Genomic DNA, 18,765 nt, shown 5'->3' on the forward strand with positions numbered 1-18,765 from the left:
AGTTGAGAGAGAATTGGTTTGAGTTTGGTGTGTTGATAAGTAAAAACCAAGAATGATAATCAAGAAATGTGCGGTAAAGGTTAGTGGCAATAGATGTCTAAGGAAGAAGAAGAAAGTGAACAATTCGTCCGACAGAGGTCATTTCTTATACCCCAAATTCTGACAAAAAGTTGATGGTCGACATCGAAATCCCCAAGATATGCCACATGATCCAGGTTCCTGATTATCGTCACAATGGATGGATGTCTTTATAAGACGGTTGAAGGAGATGGCTTGAAATCCCTTGAAAAGTAGAATCTTGTAACAATAATTACAATTCCATCTCTAAGATCGAAGATACTCAAATGACCCATATTGAACACGCGGCAAGGAATTGATAAACGGTTTACTCAGTGCCTGATCCTGACACGTCAAACTTGCATCTCGAGGTTTGCTCTGGCAATGCGAAAAAAAATTCGTTTCAATAGGATTCCTTTGACAACGAGCATTGCAGTGAAGTTTGATCGTATCATTTTGTAATCCCAAAGGGATGATATTATCCTCACAATCTTTTGATTTTGTTGATATTTTTAAAGCTTTTAACCCTCGACAAAGAGGGTACAAGAAAAGGTCAACTTGGCATGGAGTTGATACGTTATGAAATTTTCAAATGATCCTAATGCTTCACGCAAACCAATTAATATCAATTTGTATCCTTGAATATAAAAAAAAACTCCAGAGCCCCCTTCTCAAAAAGTAAATAAAGATACCCCGGGCCCACGTAAAGAATTTGTTAATCAAAATGATGGAAATATCTTGAATGCTTACCACATAATTGATATATGCTTGAATGTCTTGTTCCTTGCTATTTTTTCCAAAAGGTTTCAAAACATTACATCTTCATCACCACTTTCAAACCCAACTTCCTCAATACATCTTAACCGAAAAACATACACACAAAGAATGCCAAATATTTCACCCCAAAAAAACAAAGACTATGCGCCATACTCAGAATCATGGTTTCTTCATACCTGTTTCAATTGATTTAGCAATTGCTTTATCTTCAACTAATTATCTGACTCTTTCTTCCTGTTGATCGGCATCATTCATGCTATAAAAACGAAAAAATATTCACACTCATCTCAATGAACCAATCCAATCCATCTAGGAAAACACTTACTCAAGATCTTCTCCTCTACTTGGGGCTAAAAAGTTTCTGTTCTTGTCTATTTTTTACTTGCTAAACCTTGGTAAATACACTTAAACCTGATTGTAAGTCTGGAATTCCATGTGATTTGACTGTTTTTGATGACACGTGAATCGTGCATTTTTCGAATTCAATCAAAGTTGAGTAAACCAATCAGTTTTTTTAAGCCCACACTTCCTTTCTGGATTTCTAATCAAAATAATCAAAAACCCATAGTTTGTTGATTTTAGTTCAGTCAAACTACGAATTTGGTTTTTAGCAAAAGATGGTCTTAACTGCATCTGAAGCAGCTTCTAAACGAGTTGGAATTACATCTGAATTGATCCTTAGATCATCAAGTTACCCAGAACACAATAAATTAATTGAGTGATCGTCGTTGGAGAAGTTAAGTTTCGGTTTGAAAGACTCAGAAGTCAATCCGAATAATTATCTAGCCTCTAAATACCAATTTTTCAAGAATGCTATCAATTTATTCATGATAAATTGTTCAGATCTTGAACTGATTTGGGTCAACTTCGATCGATCACCGGGGGAAATTCAGGGCGTGAAGTGCAGGCAGGTCGCGCAGTCCTGAATGCACGCTGAAGTGCATGCCAGGCCAAAGCTCTACACAGTCACAGATGCTTTGGTTGTGAATTGATCGAAAGTGAATCTGATTCTGATTATCGACTCCAAGCTGAATCGATTTGTATCAAGAAGTCTCAAATCATCAATCAATCACCACGAGAAAGACTAAAGACCAAGAGTGAGTGCGAAGGAAATCAAAAGAAGAAATCATCAAATCTCCATATGAGCTCATCTCATCAACATGAACAACCAACAAATGAACAATACTCTAGATTCTCATATTTCTCATTTCCTGAAACTATCAATTCATTCAATCAATCTAAATCAAATCTAAATCAATCTCAAATCATATCAGATCATCTCCTTCAAGTCGATTTACCTGATTCACATTCAAATCCAAAAACTTTACTCGATAGATTCAAATCTGCCATCGGGGCATCAGTTTGGGCACCTTTAAATACTTCAAATCATTCAATCGAATCTAGAAAACCAACTTCTTCACCATCTCAGATTACCACTTCATCTTCTTTCGATCATGATCTTACTACTTCATCTTTTACGAGATCTAGGAATTGGAATTCATCTACTCCTGGAAGATCAACTGAAGAACCTATTTATCATTCTAGATCACCACGGCCTTCGATTGTTAGCATCAATCATCCTACTATCATCAACAGTTCCGGTTCTCCAATCCGTCAGAGTCCCTCGAATTCTTACATGATCCATTCTCATAGTCATCTCTCTAGTTCGAATTCTCTAGGACCTTTGTCATTTACACCTGAATCACCGAGGGCTCCATTACTATTTCCACATCATAATCATTCAAACACATTCTCAATGAATTCTGAAGCTATCATGCGAAATGGAATGTCTCCAACTCCCAACAATCCAGGATCACAAGGACTCTCAAACGTACCTACTTTCTCTCAGATTCCTGGCTTTCCACTGGCCAGAGAGACAGTCGCAGATGATATAGGTAGTGTACTCAGCTCGTCTATTGCACCAAGCTCGTGGAAAGGTGCTGGAATGAATGGGGATGAGACATCTCAATCCAATGGTCATTATCAGTTGATGGATAGGATTCAAGCAGAGGTATGCACCTTGACTTAACACTGCTCATCTCCTTTTATCAATCACTTCACTGGGGAAACCGCTTTTTGACTTCTTTGAAGCATTCTGCGTCTTGATCTCTATCTTAAGGAACAGGGACTTAGTAAAGAGTATTGGATGCCGGATAAAGATGCCAAGGAATGTTACGATTGTGCAGTGACCTTCACTTCTTGGCGTCGGAAACATCATTGTAGGATATGCGGCTTTATCTTTTGCTCTCGTTGCGCTTCCAATCTGGTCTCGGGTCAACGATTTGCTTCTACTGGTTACATTCGAGTCTGTAATATCTGTTTAGCCAAGTTGGAGCCCTTGCCTGAGCCATCGTGGCGAGTCATGGAGGCTGAAGACGAAAATGTTAGTCAATGAGTTATCCCTTATTCAATACATATCATGAACCGTAATGAACTGATCATGCTCGATGTGGCATATCTTGAACGAAAAACAATTGATGACTGCAATAGGCCACTACGACCGAAGCGGGGTCAAGTTTCAACATATTCGGTTCTCGATCTCAAGCAGCACAAAGCAGTCACAAAACTTCCACCACCGCCTCGAGATCTCGAGAACAAGCCAAGTCGTCTGTCCAATCAGGTTTATCGCAATCCACAAGGCGTAGCTCGCACCGCTCAAGTAGCCGTTCAAGACCCGACAATCGTGCCGGTATGAGTACGAGTGAAACATCCAAAGAGGTCGAACCTGCTCACACATCATTGCTTAGACCGAAATTTCGACATGCTTCATCAAATACTCTCACTATTGCTTCTAGGCCATCTCGCCGCATAGAAAATTCCAACATACCATCGTTGACGGCGCCATTCCGAAAGGGTCTCAATGATGAAGACAAACCATTAGATATGAAGGTCACTAAGCACAGTCAAAGACTTGTCACGCCTACGCCCAGCACATTGAGGAATTCACGCGATACTCGTCGGACCTCAACGGAACGATTTCCATGGTTCGAGCACAGCAAAGGGATTGGTGAATTGAACTTATTAGTTCCTGATCTGAAATTCGATCCGTTTGAGCACCCTACACTACCTGCTCTACAGGCGAACGAGATAGTAGGCCCATTTGATGGTGAAGCTATCAACTCACAACCCGACGGGTATATAGACTCTCTACTCACATGGCCTCCCTGGGTATGTGTCAGCTTCTGCACCCTCAGGATCTCAATTTAATCAGTTTCTAACTTTTCAATATTCTCTCCCGACCGGCTTCTCTTTAGGTTTCTCCTCCTCCTGGACAAGCCTATATGGATGATTTGATCGAGCCATGTTTTTCGCCTGCTTCATTGGCACATTTGAGGTCGATGATCAGACAATCACTCCACCGTGACAAAGTAGTCAAAGCGCTGGTCTGGGAAAGCGAATTGACCAAACTGTTGATCAAGGTGATCTCAGATCCACCTCGACCTGATCAAGCTGAAGGCGAAGCTGCGGATATTCATCAACTCATCAAAATCAAGAAAATTCCGGGTGGCCAGCCTCAGGATAGTGAATATGTTCATGGGGTCGTGTTCACTAAGAATGTGGTACATAAGAAGATGCGCGTAGATTGTATTAACCCTCGAGTGTTGGCGATCAGTATTCCACTCGAATTCCAACGTGTAGATGGTTATAGTAAACTAGAACCCTTGATCCGACAAGAAAAGCAGTACTTGAAGACTCTTGTCAATCGCCTGGCTTCTTTACGCCCGGATGTCGTACTAGTGGAAGGCAACGTTTCTGGTTTAGCCATCGAATACTTGGTACAAGCGGGTGTATCCGTCATCAGACATGTCAAACCGCGCGTCCTTCAAGCCATCGCTCACTCTACTGAAACACTTGTGATCTCATCTTTAGACAAGCTATTGAATTTGAAAGTAGGTCAATGTGATGTATTTCATGTTCAGACTCTCGATCATCGATTGATACCTGGCAACAGAAAATCTTTTGTCAGATTAGAAGGATGTAAACCAGAGCTTGGTGGTACTTTATTGCTTAGAGGAGGTAATCATAGATTACTATTGAAAATAAAAGCTTTGATGAGGATGATGGTCAGAATTAGTTATTCAATCAGACTTGAAACTCAATTCCTTAGAGATGAGGGCGCGATGATGACACCAATATCAGAGGTTCATAAATCACAGTTGCTCAACTTGGACGATAAAGAAGTTCAAATCATTCTGACTTCGTTTCGGCGTGCTAGGCGGCAATTGATGCAGACCAAGCCTCCAGCCTCAAAACCGGGGTCACCAGAAAAACCAAACGTATCTGCTGGCTCTGCTTCGACCTCTGACTTGGTTCGTCAAATCGAAGATGTCTTACGACCTTATGAGTGTATGATTCTATCTGGCTCTCCTGATGTGAAGCTGGCACCTCCGGTTGTCTTGGTCAAATTGCGAGATCTTGCTCGACAGTTTAATCTTTTGCGCGAAGGGGTTAAGAAGCCTCCGTCCATCGTATTAGATCGGATGGATGAGAAGATTGATTTGGAAACCGACCCACAAAGCTCTAGTACGGCTCCTCATACTGTGCAGGTCAACACATCAACACAATCGGGCGATGTCAGTCAAACATTCACCCCCGCTGAGAGTTCCTTACGAACGAGGATCTCTGTGGTGTCAGATGAATATACTCGAGCTTTGCAATTGGTCGACTTGGGACGCCAACTAGCACAATCGAAATTGGTCGCATCTCGGTACCTATCCACACACCGATCTGAGAGCTTTCATCCAGCTGATCATCAAAAGATCATTGTACAAGAGGCTGTAGTCTGTATGAATCCCACTTCAGGGTTGGCTGCATATACATGTCAAGGACCATTGTTAAGAGCCTTCTCGTATTACTCGCCTGGCGATCAATCGGTTGGACAAATGATTCAAATGGTCGTTGCGTCTCGTGGAGAACTTTGTCCAACCAAAGGATGTGGTCAATTAAAGAGCTTTCATCAAACCGAATTCATCCACAGACGGCTGAAGGCATCACTTCGAATTCATCATCCGCAAGCCTCTGAGGGTACACCTACGCCATCATCAACAAGCTCTACGCCGCTTGACGAGATTCATTCTGATGGTAGTCTTGATCCGACTTTGGAAGCTGGGAATGAAGATTTGATTCTCATGCAAGGTTATTGTCCTCAGTGTGATGGCCATACGAGGAAGACGGAGATGTCAGATGATAGTTGGAGATTGAGTTTTGGAAAGTATCTCGAACTGTGCTTTTACAGCCAAGGTATACATGCAGAAGTGGTTACTCACAGATCAACTGGCTTGAGATTGCCATGCACCCATGATCTTCATCTCGATCACACTCGGATGTTCTTTTACCGCGGGTTTCGGATCGATTTTAGCGTACAGCGGATCAATGTCTACGAAGCGATCACACCTTCCATGTGTTTGCTTGCAGATACCGAAGCTCAATTCAAAGTATTAACAGAAGAATATTCCACCATATCCAAACGATCTGAGGCCTTTTTCCAATCGGTACGCAATCGGATCAATGGTTTTAACTATGATGTAGTGACGATCGATAAGCAAGATGCCTCTGAAGAAGCGATGCGAGAGTTGATGAGAAAAGTCGAATTGGATGCTCAGTTGATACAGCTTCAATTGGACGAGGTTCATCTAGCTTGTGTGGGTACCAATGGGGTTAAAATCAATACGGTGAGAAAGACGTTGGTAGATAAAGCAGTCGAATGGGATCATCTCTTTGCTTCATTTGAATCAAAGTTTATGGCAGGAGATGGTAAAGATGCACGAAGGTTGACAAGTGTTCAATTAAGGAAATTGTTTGTTGATCAAAATGTGATGCCAGGATCACCGGATCGATTATTCTCACGTATCCAACAGCTTCCAGCCTTTAACGCTCATAGACATAATTATACCTCACAATCCGAAGTTGACTCTGATCATGCTGGTAGAAAGACTTCACATACAGTCAGTTTCAAAAAAGCCTTTCCGTCTCCTACCTTAAAGAATATGGCTAGTGCGCTGGCATTTGCTTTACCTACTTCTATGCCTACGTTGGGATTACCTGAAGGTCGGGTTGACTTATCACTTTTGAAATCTAAAGGTACGGCAAACCTTGAAAGCGAGTCTTCTTCGATTAACACAACCTCACCTGAACAATCCGGTACGATCGAGCCAAAAGGGAGTCCGACAGACAAATTAAATGAAGCAAAAGATCCGACTCAGGATATCTCGGAAATCGACAGCGCATTGCGAAAGAAAGTTGAAGCTGACTCGGCCATCGTATCGTCATCCAATTCCACCTCAAAGGAACTCGGCACGGACGTTGAGGCTACTAAAGCTCTCACAAAGGATTCACCTGAAACACCCACCGTCGAAAGTAGCCAAGCCCTTAGCTCATTTGTTTCCCCAACTAGTGTCCAGTTCGTTATCTCTTCACCAGCCAAATCAGTCACCGAACCTTCCCCCAAAGCCACTCCAAAGGCACGCGTTGTCATGAATCGGCGTCCGGGAAGTGATTTAACGGTTGACTGTGAAGACGGCTTCAAAAGTGACGCAACGATCATCAACGCTCGCGATCGAGAATCTCTGGTTTTGAAACCTGCTCTTGGAGATCGCCACTCGAATCCTCAGGACCCCTCAGATACGGATACCACCAATCATAGTGAAGCGGAATCTCTAGCAAGTTCTAAGAGGTTAACCATTCGAGGTCGAAGAATACTAGAGGTTGGTCCGAGCAAAAATGGAGTGGCAAATTTGGTACAAAGGTTTGAAAGACCTGGAGTGAAAGAGTTACGATTGACCTTACCTGTCACATCGGAAGAGATTAATGTTGAATCTGAAATACCTAAGACTCGATCGAATGAAAAGGGTTTAAAAGTGTCTGGACCCCCAACACGACCTTTGTTCAGAAGAGGTAAGAGTGAAATTGTTCGCTCTACTTCACAAGTAGCGCGTGGTAAGCGTCCAGTTGGACAGATTCAAAAGTCTCTCGAGGATACCAATTTTTCATCAAGGAAACATGCTGCTGATTCGGTCGAAGAAGGTTCAAACCGTAACAATTCAATCATCAAATTAGCACCTCGCCATCATGCACGATCTAACAATTCTAATCAACTTTCCTCAAAACTAGGACCCCATCCCAAGACACCATCGACCGGCTTACGTGGTGATCAGTTGGTTGAAGGTCCATTACGATTAGCACCTCGGCTTAATAAACCTACGAATTCTCATAGGAATCGACCAGACTCAGGTCTTCCGATCTCATCGACTTATCTCAGTCGTCGTAATAACGGTCACAATCCCAAACCGAATAGTAAAGTTTCTACTATCACTCGACAATTCGATCGTATGTCTCGTGAGGCTGATAGACAGAAGCATGGAATCAATCATCGAAGTCGACCTAGACCGATTGCTCATGCGAAATCATCGGTACATGCCTTTAGTAGTCTTACAGCTGCAGTTCATGAAGACCCTGATTCTGATTTAGATGAGAGTAATGTGAACCCAGCTGAACATGATGCTGATGATGAAGGCGATGGTAAGTGTTTTTGCAATGATATCTGCTCCTGTGAAACAGTCACTAATTTCATTTTTCATCACAGTCACTCCAGAAGTCTATGGTCCTGAAGCACCAGATCCGAGTGGAACGAACCTTGCACATGTACCCTCACCCTTGGCAAGCGATTTTACTGACAGAACAAGTGATGAGGTACACCCACTCGAAACTTCACCTGGTGTAGAGGAGTGTGAAACGTCACAATTTGCCGATTCATCCATGATCTTGAATCGAGCTGATCGACCGATGATTGCTCAAACTACACCATGTTCACCTTCATTTGTACCTCATTCTTTTCGACTTCCACCTTCAGGTTTATCTCAATTCTCAGATAATGAAATGAGTTCTGGTGAAGCTGGTCGACATTCGATTATTAAAACTCTTTCGAGTCTTTGGTCTTATCGTGGTGCTGAGTTTTTGACTTTGGAGTATCCTCAGTAAGTGATTTTGAAGATGATTTGTAGATGATGGTGATAACTGATTTGGATGTTTGATACAGATTACCTACTGAGCATCAGTCTGCAGAAAACCCAGTGTTGATTAGAGAAGATGAACCAAGTTCGATTATTGCTTATACGCTTGCGTTTGTCTTTTTTTTCTGTATCAACTAACATACCATAAGCTTAGGTCCTCATCTGTTTCTCTTTGGTAGTTCAAAACTGTATTCAGACACATTGAAAGATACCGAACCACGAGTGATTGAACGTTCGGAGATCTTTATGCCGGAAGATGTGATGTTCCGAGGACCAGATCCAGATTCGACTTGGGGTATGATAGATTTCGCACCACATGATACAGATATGGATGAAGCATTGAAGATGCCACCGAATAGTAATAAGCCTATGCAATTTCGTTAGTCCTTTGTGATTATTTATATATACGCTTTGAGAATTGAGAATCTAAAACTGATCAAGGTTAATTTTGTAGGATTTGATGTCTCGCCTTGTACAGTGACTTGTAAGGTGTTCTTTATGCATGTAAGTGTACCTTTCTTACTTGTAATTGCTCGGACTTGAATTACTTCACTGAGCTTTGAGATTATGATTGGTAGCAATTTGAAGCACTGAGAAAGACACTAGGATGTAAAGATATCTTTGAGTCGCTTTCTCGTTGTCATAAGTGGGACGCGTCTGGTGGAAAGTCTGGTCAGACGTTTCTGAGAACGAAAGGTTAGTAGTCTCCTTGAGTAGTCGTGTGAATCTTTTCCTAACTATTGTTTTGACACTTTGCCTTATTTGTAGACGGGCGATACCTTATCAAAGGGATCTCTAAAGTGAGTAGGTTTTCGTATTCATTCATAGGAAGTGAGGAATTGATTTGAAAAACGATTTCTTTTTAGACTGAGTTAGAGGCTCTGACCAAGTTTGCTCCTGCTTATTTTGAATACTTGGCATCTGCGAGTCGGGATAAAGTGAGTCTCTAAGACTTGTATGACCCAAATATATGAGAAAAAAATCAAAAGCTGACGAATTTAAATCGATTAGCGTCCGATTGCTTTAGCAAAGATGTTGGGGATCTTTCAAATCTCATTTTTGAATAAAACTACCAATAGGAAAGGAAGATTACAAGTACAAGTGATTGAAAACCTTTGGCTTGCGAAATCTGATTTACATATTTATGATCTTAAAGGATTGACTCGGAATCGGACTGTACATGTGACTGGAAGACCGAATGAGGTATTGTTAGATGGAAATTTTTGTGAAAGTGAGTGATTGATTTCAAGTTATATCAATTGACAAAAGAGGATCTGATGAAGGAAAATGTGTCAAAACTAATTAATGGGATCCAACAGTGACTCGTACCAATCCGATCTTTGTACATAAAGATTCGTTGTTAAGGTTACAAGCTAGTTTACATAATGATACTTTATTCTTGGCTAGTAATAATGTTATGGATTATTCATTGGCCATTGGGATCGATCAAGAATCTCAAGAATTGTATGTTGGAATCATTGGTAAGTGATGAAATGAGTTTAGGGAATGGTTTAATGATTTTGAAGAAAAAAGTTGATTTGTTGATGTATTGAATTTTTTAGATTATCTTCGGACTTATTCTTGGGATAAAAGGTTTGATTCTTCAATGGATTCTTAAGCTGGTTTGAAAAGTGATGTCTGATTCTATTTTCTTGTTGTGTTGTGATTTATTAGACTCGAGACTCTTGTGAAAGAACTTGGAGGTTCTAGTAAGGAAGCTCCTACAATCATTACACCATCTCTCTACAAAGCTAGATTCAGAAGAGCCAGTAAGTTTTATGTAGTGAGGTAAGATGATTTGATCATCAGTTCCAAGACTAACCATGTTTTCTTCATTGTTTTTTTGTTTATCAGTGGCAAGGTATTTTATGGTTTCACCTGATGCTTGGTTACAATCTTGGAAACCTTATTTATTACAATCTGATGAAGAAATTGATCGAGATGGGATCAGATCAAGTGAAACGGGTGGAAAGAATGAAGATAATTATATTGATTTGTTTTGTAATTGAGGATTTTGGTTGGATTGGATTGGATTCTTTAAAGTTGATTTGATTGGGTTTTTTGTTTTTTGTTTGGTTGGTTTTTTTATTGGTGAAGTGTTGACGGTATAACTTTGGTCATCGTTTTAATCATGAAGCATATATAAATGTATTCTTTGGTTTGTAAGGTTTTGGTATTTGTGATTCTTTTGGTTGTTTTTTCTTTTACTTATTAAGGGTTTGGTACAAGTATTTTGTAAAGCAAAATGGATTTTTCTTAAAGATTATTGTGATGTATTGCAGGACTGTGGATTGGTGATTTGTGATCAAAGAAAATGTCTGTTTTGAATTGATCATGAGGTTCATGATATTTTTACAAGTTTAGGTTTACTTGACTATTTGTATCATCAATGAATTTCATTGATTTGAAAGGTCGTTTGCATAAATATACTTGTACAACTCAAGATGATCAGAATCAGATTCTTAAATAAGATTTGAATGAAAGTAAAACACTACCAAAATAGATAAGATGACTTGAATAATTTTTGAGAAAAAACAAAGAGGTGGTGAACTGATTGTACAACTAAAGGTACAGAAATTATTTTCAATAACGATTACCACACTACCGATCCCATTCAGCCACTATATGATTGTAGCTAAATGTACATAACATCGACCACCCAAACCAAAATGAAATCCGAACACTTAAATGGGGTTGTGACCTCCAAGGAGTAACCTCAATCTACCGGAAGTCCTCGAGTAAAAGTTCCTGCGTACCATCCGGACTAGTGACCATCAAGATTGGGATTGAATGTGTTTGTGGGGTTTGTATATTGTGACAAATCATATAAGCAAGATCCCCAAAGATCGTTCCCAACGTGGCACCCGGTCTCTCATACCAAGATTTTGTTCGATGAATCACAGTTGGTTTAACTTTAGGTCTAGATTGTCGTTCCATGGCTCTTTCTTGTCTTTTACAAATCTGAAAGATAGAATCGTTTGGAAAACACATAATTATATCTGGAACTGACATCTCGATTATAGCTAAATCTTCTGCTTCTTCTTGAATTTCTTGTAGTGTCATCCTTTTGATCGGTTGTGGCTCTTCTTGAGGTATGATCACTCCTTCCCAAAAGGTTTCTAAGAAAAGTTGTGCGGCTGATGAGGTTGAGTGCTGGTCTTGAGGTTCAGGAATCGGATCTGGGATTGTACTACCATTATGCCATTGAGACCAGTCAATTTGTTGAATTGCGAAAGCTATGGAATCTCTTGTTGAGGTATTTGATGTGGTCTGGTGAGTGTCGAACTTGAGTCGCTTTGATGACGAAGTCCATCCCGCCTCCGATTCAACACTAAATTCTGAAGATTCATTCTATGTTTATAAAGTGCAAAATGTCAATAATAGGTTCTCAAGAGGATCATGAGATGAACGTGTATGAACGTACCTCTTCTGGAGAAGATCTTTTCTTTGATTCCGGGATTGAAGTGAAGTGGCTCATGACTTTGTAGATATAAAATAATGTGATAGGTATGAGATGTATTGAAAAGAGTCAAGAATAAGAAAACTCAAGAAATGAATCAGATTAGAAAGATTCAAGAAACGAAAAAAAGGGATTGGTTTGGTTGTTTTTGTTTATCTTAAAGATGATGATGTGGTTTGTTGGAGTTGTAATGAATCTTTTTGGTTTGGTGAAGAATTAAAAGAGCTTGCTCACTTCACTTGATTAATATAGTTGTCATTTTTTGGGGGGGTACTGATCAGAATGAGAAGATGGCTTGTGCCTGAATTGAAATGAAATTAATTTGTAACTTTTAATCATGATTATGGCATGCACAAGATGGGACGTTAGAGAGTTCTTGACAAGCCAAAAAAAAGATGAATGATCATTGACTACTCATCTCCACACCTGGAGTGGATTGATGTTGGATTCATTGAGTTCAAGGCTGAAGATTTATTCAAAACACAACCAGACGGTCATGATTCCATTTTTCCATGTATCTCTTGTCTGAAGCGAATGAACAAACAAACCGCCTCCCAAGTACCGGGATGGAAAAAGAAACCCACATTGAGGTAAAGTGAAGAGCTGTAGATATCTAGAGGTTGATTTTGTGCAAATACGGTGTCCTTTGACGGGCCTTTTGGAAGCCCGAGTCAGTCTTTAGCGGAGGTTAAGGGAGGCGGCGAAGAGAGATGAGATATATATTTTGTTTTCTTTTCGAGATGCGTGCACATTGTTCGTGTCCACTTAGCTTCTTCTTCCTGGACTTACCCTTGCAATAAGTTTCTGTGTATGTAGCTCTTTCAACTTTTCTTTGCGTGGATCCTATTCTTTGTATGTATCAAATTGCTCAGAAATAAGAAGGGGTGTACATAGTACATACTAGAAGACTTGTTTCCATGTTTTATCATTGTTATATCGATTCAATCCGAACAGCATGAGTCTCTATAGCCGTACAGCTCGGAGTTTAGTTTCCTTTCGTCCTTCTTGTCTTTCAATTGTTAGCCCGTGTCAGGATTTCTTAAGTTCCCGGCAACGGGTACCGCAGCGATCTGCGCGGCCATGTTGTTCAAAGACACTTGTCCACAGCACTGATAATGATTATAACTATAGCCATTTTTGTCGTGACCGGCTTAAAACCTTCATACATAGCTTCCTCGGACGGCGGACACAGATTTAAGCTCACCGGTGTTAAACTCTATGAATTGCTAGAAACCAAGAGAGTATGTATTCCGCTGCAGCATGTCAGCGTTGATGGGCTTCCCGAAGCGGCAAGTTGGAAGATCAAAGGGAAGCTCTACTGCCGAAGTGTAAAGGCATCCCCACCGGGTTTTAGCGTATTGCGGCTGCGTAGCTGACCTACCATCTGAGTGACGAATGGAGGATGGTCTTCATTCTGCCGGCACAGTGACTGTGTAATGTGATTTGGCCGGAACAGGCACCACTCACTTTTCACTGGCCAGGAAAGCTTAAGTATCAGTTCAGACTCGGTTCCCCGCTTGGAGTTTCGACGATTTTTAGAACGGCATTTGTAAAAGCTTTCAACTTCAAACAGCGGGAAGGGTTAGGGTGGCACAGATGGGTTTTGTCAGAGACGACTGTACCAGGTATAACTTCAAATCTCGAAGCGGCAAGTGGCAACATCAAAGGGAAGCTCTATTGCCGATGTGGTCAAGGCATCTCATCCGTGTTTCGGCGTATATATTGCGGCTGCGTAGCTGACCTACCATCTGGGCGACGAATGGATGATGGTCTTCATTCTGCCGGCGCAGTGAGTTTGTGATGTGATTTGGTCGGTCCACTGACCGGGAGAGCTTATGTTGATCAGGTCAGACTTAGTTCCCCACTTTGGAAGAAGTTTATCAAATCCCTCTGAACGTGGCTCAGAGTTTGAACGACTTTCAGAATGGCATTGGGAAAAGCTCCAACTTCAAACAGCGGGAAGGGTTGTGGGTTATATGAGTCATGTGACACATTGTCAACTGCGCAACAAATACGTAAACCAAGAGCACCACTGAAATCAAAGAGAGCCACGGCAGATTTCTATGATGGGATCTTGCTATAAATCATGATAGACACCAGAAGATTTTTATCCCTGGAAAGGTTAGATATAGACATGTAGAAAAGTGAAATATATATATCCTATATGGTCAGGAATGATCAACCTTTTTTACTGGTTTTTGGGAATCAATATTAGCTTGATATAACATCGACCAGGTACGTTGATCACAACACGTCAAAATTTGTATGGCCGGTGGCTTGCGGGGAACTATGAAGTAAATGGCGGTGACACTTGCCGATCATGAAACAGAGGCATAGCATGATATCAGACGTGGATTTATGGGGGAAGCGCTGCCGATATAAGATCTTCTTCAATTCACAGAGCTACTGACATTTCTGGTCCTGCTCGAGTCCACAGCCGTTAGACAAAAACCAAAACATTGTTATTTCGCTTTGCATCAATCCTGGAGTATATAAACCAGCCAAGAGTTGCGATATATGTAGTCTCAAAGTATTTCCTTCATTAGGGTGTTCTTGCAATTTATAGACTTGAGATTATATTTTTTCTATCATGATACGTTTCTTTTGGGGTTTTCTTCTACATCACAGTATCATCGCGACACGCGTCGAGCCTATGTTGGGCGGCGATCTTCTTTCAGGAAAAATGTCAATTGGTGACCACACTCTCAACCATGAGCTTCCTGCACCAAACCATCTCGATATGTTCCCAGAAATCGAGACTTCTCTCGATGAATTCGAAGCAGATTCTCGCCGTGATCTGAAGAGTCGAACGGAATCTGGGGAACTCCTGTCGGCGTCATCGAATGAGATCCGCGATACTCAAACATCCTCTTCTGATAACCTCCAGGGAAGTCAGCGTGGAATTTCAGGCAAGAATTCTGATCAGTTCAAAGTGAAGGTGTCCAAGTCATACGAAAGGGACGGTGTGCTGGGTCCCTCCCCTTTCACAGGATATCCACAAAGACATGCAAATCGGAAACAAGATGGCTTGAGGCGCCCACGTCGTAGGCCTTTCCGATACCCATATACACACCCCAGTAAAGGCCCACTCTCCGCGATCCCAGAAGGACATATCCATTATGCCTCGACTGCACCACTCCCGGAGCCTGAGGGTTGGCTTCCATTTTTTTCAAACTATTACGATGCAGCAGAATGGTTGAAGCTTGGTCAGGGCTATGTGAATTTCCATACCCTTACGGTTCAAGCGCCTTGGGAGCCCTCAGGAATTTGGCCTGGAAGCCATCTCAGTCATGAAATGCACCCAGCTATACATCCACAAACACCAGACCTACAACAATATAATGTCCATGGGCGGCCTACTCATGACACAGTATCATCAAACTGGGCTCAGCGGAGTCTCCATGCCCCACCCTTGTAAGACATTCCAAGACTATAGAGCCTTTGAATAATGCTGATCAACTTTTGACCTCATGTACGCAATTTTCAGCGTCAAAAAAGACAAGCCTGAGGCTAAATACATTGCGTCAGCACACGAGGTTCAAGTGAAAAAGGAAGAACCTCCGAGTAAAACCGAAAAAACGGAGTGAGTTTGATTTCCAATCAGAGTTAACTGCCACTTAGAGCCACACATTCTTAAGACATAATTTTCACAGAACAAAAGAAAAAACTCCAGAATTGGAAGCTTCATCCAACTTAAAAGAAGATGATACTCTTGATGCAAAGGCAGACGCCACCGTCGAAGTCTTTGGGCCACCGGCGATTCGGAAGTTGTTGTATTCACAAGATACTGAACATCAACAGACCAAAATCACAGGTTCTGATGACATATGTCCAAACACATCTAGTGGGGAAGCCCCCAGCGATACAGGTGCCAGGTAAGTTGTTCAAGCTAAATATGATACCTTTTAGTATCTGATGTTTTTTGGAGTAGTCTCTCTGCTGTGAATGATCGTAAAGGAAAGCCACCGTACAAGGATCAAGAACTTGGGAAGCATGCAGCAAAGACAGCTCCGTTACCCATTCAGCAGAGTTTGTCAGTAGCCTTTCAAATTGATGTCTGGCTGTTCAATACTCTGATACTAATCTTTCTTCGCCTATTTTCGATGCAACATATTCAGAAATCCGATTTCCTCCAGGGCTAGTCATAAAAGCATCGCGTTGACAGGCATGGAATCGACGAATGAGTCAAACTCTAAACTAGGAGCATGCGTAGCCGACACCGCACGAACTTCATCTAAAACATCGAGTTCTGAAAGATCACATGCAAATCAGAGAGTATCCAAGTCAACTTTGACAGCTCATGAACTCGTGGAAGAAGCTCAATCATCCCCAAAGAGAATTCATTTGGGGATCACAATGAAACAAGACGATGTTTCTGATCAAACAGGAGGTAGCAAACTCGATGTCCTGAAGGGTGAAGGGGACCAACAGTTTTCACATTCGAATCAATTTGTTTCCAATGAGGGACACAAGTGCGCTAATTTCCTCTGGTTATGAAAGTTGCACACTTATGGCAAATATTGATCAACCTCGGATGCTTTTGCGGTTACCAGAATTCACCCGCCTTGGGTTCCAGACAGTATCATCCAAGATTCTAAAAAAACCATGTCAAGCAATTGGATAAGGGTGAAAAAGAAGAAAAGAGGAGCACAGAAATCTTCAACCATGTCAGATATGCCTTCATCTCAGCATCAGAACAGGTCAGAAGGATTGATGACTCAGCACAGACAGTTACCAATGGATACCAAAGAGTTTGCTGTGTTGAGGGACAGTGCGTTTGAACCTCTGAAGGATCACGCATCTTCAGAAGCGCAAGAGACAGTAATCCCAGAAACAAGCACCATCGACATGCAAGAAACTGGATCATCTACAACCTCCTCCGAAGAGTCTACCCTTGATGATTTTCCCCAAGTTGTCTCCGCGGAATCTGTCGCAGTGAAAAACAACATACACCAGCGGTCAGAACGCTTAAAAAGAAAAAAGGAGTCAAAGAAGCCCAAAGCTGTGGCGTCTATCAGTGCGGCTCAAATGGGAAAGAACATCGAGGTTCCAGCCCGCTGCAATGATCTCTCGACATCAGAAGAATCTATGAAGGATGAAAGTGGTGAAACTTCCTTAAAATCAATAATTTACAATGTCCTTCAATACAAAAATTCCAAAAATGACGTGCAGATAAGCTTGAGCAACAAAGATTTTCAGAAAATTCTTTTTGCACAGGATGACGTGGTTTCAATGGGCATCTTCCCAGGCGTCTTCGGCGACAAATGGTGGGAAGCAATATCTGATTTAGCTGGAGAGTCACAAAATGCCCTTGAAATGGCCAGGAGGGCGAACTCTCTAAAAGTTCAATATTCACAGAAGTTGATCTTGAGGCACTGGAAAATGTATAAATCCAAACTTAGTCCACAAGCACAAGAAGCTTGTCTACTCTTGAAAGTGGAGCAAGAGTGGCCAACTTTTTGTGATGTTGATTCCAATTATCAGGCAACTGCCAGACCGAGTTTAGAGGCCCTTGATCAGAATGACGCCCAGGGTATCGGTCAATTGTTCTTTGGCCGAAACCTTGATTCACGGATTTCAAATCTTTATTTGATGGCCACAATGCAACCTCACGAAAGGATTTTCACGGAGTTGGAGCTGGTGTCTTTCTCCAAAGAAGGTGGATCAATTCCTGTCCTGCTGAAAATTTGTAGTTATCTTGAATTATCTGCTTCAGACGTAAATTGGAAAACGTTCACAGGCAATCAAATTCTAGAAAAGGTGCAGGGGTTGAAGGCAATCATGCAGGGTAACTGTGTCATGGACCAGGTCCTACAATTTGATGTGGATGATTCTGTGTGGGTAGAATCAAACACTCGAGCCGCCATCCTTAGATCACGACTCTCCAAAACGTTTGAGAAACGATTGAAAGATTTGGCTAAAACAGCTGATCGAGTCTTACCACACAAAACAACAAAAGAATGGATGCCTGAGTATAGCCATCTAACTTGGGGAGCTCAAAAGATTGGGGAAGGAGAAGCACTTGTTGCTTCTCACTTTAGCTTGGATATCAAAAGCTTAACAGTATTGAAGTGTTTGATTGAACGTCAAAATAAAGCACCACCTCCAGGGATAGGAAACGTGATTTTTTGGCCAGGGAAGGCTCCACAGGAAATGAAGCAACAATTTGATCTTTTTGCTGAATTTTACAAATTTCAAGGTCTAAAGTTATTGAGTGTATGATATTTGATGACGGATTTCAGATAGTTGTGTTTATATCTAGATTGTAATTGATTCTTTCATTTTATCTCATTGGGAATAGATTTGCCTCTGGGTAGTTATTTTTGTTTTTTCAGAAAACTTGCTGAGTAAAATTAAAACACACTTCAATCCTGCACTGCCAACATATAAGCCTTAGGTTGAGAACTCTGAGGTAAAAAAATTGGTAGTGCTGAGATCTGAATTTTTGTGAGGCATGAAGGA

General features: G+C 41.4%; 3 protein-coding genes across 3 annotated transcripts; 2 read left to right on the forward strand and 1 right to left on the reverse strand.

The window, feature by feature from the left end:
- Positions 1-1,451: 1,451 nt before the first annotated feature.
- MELLADRAFT_116024 (uncharacterized protein) lies at positions 1,452-11,101 on the forward strand (the record flags this gene model as incomplete). The annotated part of the gene is made up of 18 exons (XM_007408099.1): positions 1,452-1,552; positions 1,834-1,931; positions 2,109-2,845; positions 2,954-3,217; positions 3,325-4,002; positions 4,089-8,352; positions 8,417-8,807; positions 8,870-8,953; positions 9,023-9,222; positions 9,298-9,347; positions 9,422-9,539; positions 9,612-9,643; positions 9,710-9,781; positions 9,855-10,074; positions 10,163-10,324; positions 10,406-10,436; positions 10,518-10,612; positions 10,698-11,101. 18 exons carry the CDS (start codon positions 1,452-1,454, stop codon positions 10,850-10,852), a joined length of 7,752 nt encoding a protein of 2,583 aa, XP_007408161.1.
- A 110-nt stretch (positions 11,102-11,211) lies between these two features.
- On the reverse strand, positions 11,212-12,553 carry MELLADRAFT_71462 (uncharacterized protein; the record flags this gene model as incomplete). The annotated part of the gene is made up of 2 exons (XM_007408101.1): positions 11,212-12,194; positions 12,268-12,553. 2 exons carry the CDS (start codon positions 12,319-12,321, stop codon positions 11,565-11,567), a joined length of 684 nt encoding a protein of 227 aa, XP_007408163.1.
- A 2,403-nt stretch (positions 12,554-14,956) lies between these two features.
- Positions 14,957-18,525, forward strand: MELLADRAFT_84800 (uncharacterized protein; the record flags this gene model as incomplete). The annotated part of the gene is made up of 6 exons (XM_007408100.1): positions 14,957-15,717; positions 15,791-15,886; positions 15,927-16,178; positions 16,232-16,336; positions 16,440-16,775; positions 16,857-18,525. 6 exons carry the CDS (start codon positions 14,957-14,959, stop codon positions 18,523-18,525), a joined length of 3,219 nt encoding a protein of 1,072 aa, XP_007408162.1.
- Between the last annotated feature and the right edge of the window lie 240 nt (positions 18,526-18,765).

This window comes from Melampsora larici-populina, assembly GCF_000204055.1.
Source record: "Melampsora larici-populina 98AG31 unplaced genomic scaffold MELLAscaffold_11, whole genome shotgun sequence".
NCBI lineage: Eukaryota > Fungi > Basidiomycota > Pucciniomycetes > Pucciniales > Melampsoraceae > Melampsora > Melampsora laricis-populina.